Source organism: Limulus polyphemus, unplaced genomic scaffold (assembly GCF_000517525.1).
Source record: "Limulus polyphemus unplaced genomic scaffold, Limulus_polyphemus-2.1.2 Scaffold908, whole genome shotgun sequence".
Taxonomy (NCBI): Eukaryota; Metazoa; Arthropoda; class Merostomata; order Xiphosura; family Limulidae; genus Limulus; species Limulus polyphemus.
In genome coordinates this window covers 217,146-223,145 of record NW_013666518.1, presented here as the reverse complement: position 1 = coordinate 223,145, position 6,000 = coordinate 217,146, and the positions used below count along the sequence as shown (strand labels likewise).

The following is a 6,000-nucleotide window of genomic DNA, read 5'->3' as shown; positions in this document are numbered from 1 at the left end:
ATAAGGTTTTGTCATCATCAGGTACAAAACCTTGTCGAAACGTTGTACATTTGCTGTTATGTTAAACTTGTATTAAATTTTTTCTTCATTATCCATTCAAGCCGTCTCCAACCATTATTAGTCTCAAAGTGGGTTCCTCGTCATCGAATTTAAACCAATGAAATTCGCTCGTAAAAAAGTTGAAATTGTGGATTTTCTGTCTTTCGTTAATCTTCTATTCTAAAATAGTTTAAAACCGAGCGCGGCCCTGTTATTAGCGTACCGGAATATGGATCCGTGGTTCGCGCTTTGTTACCGTTGAAAAAGAAATAAATATGGCGCTCTGCACTTTGGGGCAATAGATGCGTTTACGAGAGCGACGGAGAAAACCCATTATTTAAATCGAGTAATTCACGAATTGGCGATGGATAATGTTGATTAGCTACTTCACGTTCAAATTATTAACCGCTAGCTTGGATATCCCTCGACTAGCTTTGTGCGAAATTCAACAAACCGACAACTTCTTATTTTGCGATGCGTTATGCCATATGGTCTACAATACCATATTGGTGTGTATGGAGGCGGCGATCAACACCATATATAAACCATTTTTCCACACGTCTCCGCATAGAATTCATTTCAGGGTAAATTCCCAAGTGGTTATAAGCATATCACATGATTTTACTACATATCTTCCACAGAAGTTTTTGGATAAATCCTGGGGCTTTTTCGACATTCACCGCTTTACATCTACAGTAGCATATTACTGTTCATTTAGGATTAGTGGTTAAATTTGGATTTTGAAATACGATCCAGTTTTAGGTTTTGTGAGTAAATCTGGGGATGTTCAGAAAATATTATACTTTCTCTTGAATTTTGAAAGAGGTGGAACTCCCATTTTGTAATCCACTTTGTATTAGCAGTTTTAATCACAGCGCGGTCCAGTCAGAAAACCAGGAAGGCTAGTCTAGAATCCTGAAGAAGCGGAACCTGGCCATGATTGGTTTGGTTTGAATTTCGCGCAAAGCTACACGAGGGATATCTGCGCTAGCCGTCCCTAATTTAGCAGTGCAAGACTAGAGGGAAAGCAGCTAGTCGTCACCACCCACCGCCAACTCTTGGGCTACTCTTTTACCAACGAATAGTGGGATTGACCGTCACTTATAACGCCCCCACGGCTAAAAGGGCGAGCATGTTTGGTGGGATGGGGATTCGAACCCGCGACCCTCAGATTGCGAGTCGATCGCCCTAACCACCTGGCCATGATAAACTTGAGAAAAACAACAGGATCAAATATGCTTTGACTTGTACAAGAGGTTTTATCCCAAATAAGCTTTGCCTGTAAAGTACGTGTTGCATATACGTATATTAAGCTGAATAAATTACGGATCTTTTCGAAAACGTCGCATTTTTGAGTGTTATTAAAAGATAAACTTGTCTTCTTTTAAATTTTAAACAAGCTGTAGCAAAAACCGCAACAAATTCGGCAAAAAAAGTTTTTAAAATTTTTATTATAATAGAATAATAAAAGCTTAGTTATATGGCAGCGACATTGTTGTAAAGTGTTATTATCAGGACAACTTGTTGAGTAAACTGTAAAAAAAACAACATAGTACTCTAAACTTTGCGCGTGCTGTTTGTTGTTAATATAAGCTAGGAACGTATAGCGTTCAAATGCCTTGTATAAGACAGGGCGATTATAAATATTACAGTATTGTGATGACTTTTAGTTGCTTCGTCCAGGCATTTCAACATCTCCACCCACGCAATGTACAAAATTTTATTCGGGAGTGTCGTCGATTCATCCAAGCTACGATCGTGGCGTCATCTAGTGAAGAGAAAATGCAATACTTCTATGTAATGTTGAAATAAAACGTAATTGTGTTATACGTGAATTTATATAAAAAGAATAATGTTTAGAAGTTTATATATTTATGGTTATTCAGTGCAACACGAACTTCGAAGGGAAAATGTTGATTGTAGAGGTGTCTGCAATTAAATACGAGGTGTATTTCTTTCACAAAAGTAAATCATGATACAAATTCAACACAAAACAAATGCAGATATTTTTAGTTTTCTTTTATAAAAAAGGGGGGGGGACTTTAGGTACCATTAAACTCTTAAAGTGACATAAATCTGACATTGTAATGGTTTTATTTCATTCCAGAACACAACAGCACCCAGTCCTCTAGGTCAGATGGCACCTAATGAAGGTATACCAGGTGGTCCAATGGGACCAGCAGGCTTTTTTCCAGTAAGTAGGAATATAATATCTTGAGAACTGCATGAACAGATTAAACTTGGCAGTAAAACCTTAATAGCCATGTGCTATAGTTTCAAAAAGCTTATTTGATAAAGCTCTCAATTTTGGACTAACATTTTTAGTGGGGAAGAGAATATTTTGTAAATTATTTATTTGTTAATGAAACTAAACAAACTGTTCTGAATTTTATTTTAAAAATATAATGAAACTATAGCATAGGAATGATATTTTTTGTATGTGATTAGAGACTAATGTTGCTTATTTTTTAAAGGTAGTTGAAATACTGTTACTAGGTGAAAACTTGCAAACAAATTTTAGACTCCCCCTTTTCAAAACGTTTAAGTTTGGAAGTTTCAAAAAATACAGATTCTGTTTAACCTTTTCTGTGCAGCCTGTTTCTTGGAAATGAGCTAAAAAAAATTTTTTTTAATTTTATTTTATTTTGCTTTTTGATAGCTTATACTAATAAATTAATGAAACAAAAGTTATTTTATGATCTGTTATATTTCTGTACAAAACATACTCCATAGATAAATTTTACATATCTGAATTTATATGTGATGTATGTTATTTCAGTGAAACTACAGTATAGAATAGGGATGGTTTTCTGTAGTGTTTATGATAACATAATTCAGAATATATCCAATAGAGATCAGCACAAACAGCATTTTCAGGGCCATCTAGTGACTACTGATTGTAATACATGATAACATGCAGAAAATGAGACTATCTTGTCATTAACCTGAAATATTTTCATGTGTGGTAGCAACTCACAAAATACTAATAATAATTAATTTAGGAAATGAAATAGAAACATTATTAAGTCTGTTTCCGTTAATAGTATTTCAATATGTTTTAACTAAGAGCTTGTTACATTCTGTCACTTTAATAACTCCCAAAATTTCATGCCATTCAAATAATTTGTTTCAGATCCTTATTCTTGTTTTTTTAAGTAATCAGTTTACTTATTACAAAACAAATTAGTTGAAATAGATGAAACTCACCTTTGCTTGTTGAAGACATATATTGTTATCATAGCTTGTTGGTGAAATGTAATAATAAATTCTTTTAGTTGGAGAATCAAAATATTAAAATCTGTGATCTTTGTGGGAAAATGTAATTTTAAGTTATCTTGCTAATAAAGAACCATGTTAAAAATATTCAATCAATTTAAAGCAAATTCAAAATATTAAAATCTGTGATCTTTGTGGGAAAATGTAATTTTAAGTTGTCTTGCTAATAAAGAACCATGTTAAAAATATCCAATCAATTTAAAGCAAATTCAAAATATTAAAATCTGTGATCTTTGTGGGAAAATGTAATTTTAGATTATCGTGCTAATAAAGAACCATGTTAAAAATATCCAATCAATTTAAAGCAAATTCAAAATATTATGATAACATTTCCAAGATTTTCATCATTTCTTTTTGTTTCTCCATATACATAGATACATAACTAGTATAACTAAAAAAAAGTTCAAGTTTTCGAGAAAAGTAAAAACTGTGGAGGCTTCACATGTTATTGAGTCTTTCGTGTCCTTGTAATTTGGTTTTGTTTTGGAGTAATGTGCAATAAAATACACCTTGGGAGTGTAACATTTATTTAATACAAATCTCCCATCATTTAATTAGTAAGATTCTATAATAGACTCAAAAGGTAAAAATGACAATACTTCTGAGTATTCACAAAAATAGATTGTTATAATATTAATATAAATAGTTAATATTTACTGGAAATAAATAAATATTGAATATTTAATAAATGGCTAATTATTGGGAGTTTTTTTTAAACTAAAGCCTGACAGATCGTTTAAAGACAAAATACACTTTATGACTCGGATAAAACTGTTTGATATTGTTTCCAGGAGTGAATAGCTTATTTATGGATGCTGGTAGTATCTTGGTATTCAAATCCAAACATTCTCAAACAATGAGAGTTTTAATTAAGCAACAACATTAATAGTTTTATGCTACCATTATGTATGTAAATTATCTTGCAAAAGTGTTTAATGCAGTAAAAAAATGAAAAAATGGTTTCCAGTCAAACATACATAAAGTGTCAGCTATATAAAATAAAATAAATGAAAAGAACATTTACTTTTTAAAACAGTCCCCAAGTCTGTTCAGAAAAACTCAATAATTAAATAATACATGACTGGATCTCAGTTTTCTTTGAATATCAGTGTGGTTTTTGCCTTTTGAGGTCAATTAACCATAATTTATTTTTATTCTTTCTGATATCAATTCTGCAAGTCAGGTTTAGTGAAATGCACTTAAACAACACACATTATTTCGTGGTTGTTGTTTTTTCATAAAATTTTAAAGGGACAAAAAGAAGCTTATTAGCCTATCAAGGATGTCCCTTTGAGCTCCTAACCATAACCACCCGTTACTACTCATATATTCATCCAATCTTTTCTTGAACTCAGTTAAATTTTCTGCCTCCTCCACCCTGTTTGAAAAGTAATACTGTATAAACTGCAAACGACTCCTACACTGCCAAAATTTGAATTTATCCCCCCCTTGTCCTTGTGTTTTCACTGAGGAGTTGTCTTTTGGACACTTTGTTAGCATTCAAGATTGGGAACCAGACTTTGAATCCTGTTTCATTTGTTATTAACTTAAAAGTGGATCACACTATCACCATTTTCTCGACAGCACTTAAAACTGTTTTTAAAGGTTGAATAAAGCTTTCGATATTTAGATTGTTGATTGCTAGGGAATAAATAAAATATATTTTACATGGATTATTTAATACAGGTTCTGTATCTTACCATAACAAAGTTAGATAAGCAACCATTAAACTTTGTGTTTGAAAATTTAATTATTCAGGAAAGAAGATAAATTGTCTGATAGATAGATAAATAAATGTTCTATGATCTACAACATTAAACTTGTAATCAGAATCTTGTGATGGAATTTCATGAACTGGGTAAACAAAAGGAATGACACTTTGTTTGTGACTATATATTTATCACACTAAACAGAATAACAGCTAATTTTAAAGAATTGGCCATTCTGTAAGATTACATTTTTAATATAAAACATTCTTCACTAATTAGCATCACACGTATGTTTTAAATACCTTTTGTGTGAATGCATCTTTATCATAAAACATTCTTGCTCTAAGTGGCATCATGGCTGAATATTCATTCTGAAAGACTTGTGCAATAAAATTCATATTGTAGCTAATTGTTTTAACTGAGTATAGAAGCATTCAACAGTTCTGTTTGATAATGGGATTAAGTCATGTAGTCTCTTATTTTCAATAAGTGTACTCATTTTAAAAGAATAAAAATCTCCTTGAATGATTAATAATTTGTCTGTGCAGTAAAATGGTTGAATATCTTGATATGTTCGTTCATGAAATGAACAGATTTAATACACATGAAACCAAAGTATGGTCAACCAAGTGCTACCTTGTTGTAGGTACTTGTGTGTGAGATTAGGGTAGATTCCTGCCTTTATGTTATAGTACATCAGATTTGTGTAATCTTATCCTTCTGTTGCTTAGGGACATTATGACAATGACTAAGATTATTTTATAATCAGAAAAATAAGTACATTTTATCTAGACAAAGAAATTTATAAAATAAATTTACTCGATCATCAATGCTACTGTAATGCGAAGCTTAACCTGAGTAATAAAAAAATTAAATTGGCAGTATTGTATGGCATCCACTGAACTAAAAGTAGAATAATTGAGCAATCCCTGGTATCATTTAAGATATTTAATCATGAAACCTTAGTTTTTAGTTT

General features: G+C 31.6%; 1 protein-coding gene and 1 long non-coding RNA gene across 7 annotated transcripts in view; one reads left to right on the top strand and one right to left on the bottom strand.

The window, feature by feature from the left end:
• The window catches only part of LOC106461170 (single-stranded DNA-binding protein 3-like), a 226,729-nt gene that overhangs the window by 101,334 nt on the left and 119,395 nt on the right, over window positions 1-6,000 (top strand). For all 6 annotated transcript variants that reach the window (XM_022388031.1, XM_022388035.1, XM_022388034.1 and 3 more), the window contains exon 6: window positions 2,147-2,233. In XM_022388031.1, coding sequence (XP_022243739.1) covers window positions 2,147-2,233 — 87 coding nt within the window. The remainder of the gene's footprint in view (window positions 1-2,146; window positions 2,234-6,000) is intronic.
• Window positions 1,516-6,000, bottom strand: part of LOC111086187 — a 38,798-nt gene continuing 34,313 nt past the window's right edge. Inside the window, exon 4 of the long non-coding RNA XR_002610940.1 lies at window positions 1,516-1,807. This is a non-coding gene — a long non-coding RNA (uncharacterized LOC111086187). The remainder of the gene's footprint in view (window positions 1,808-6,000) is intronic.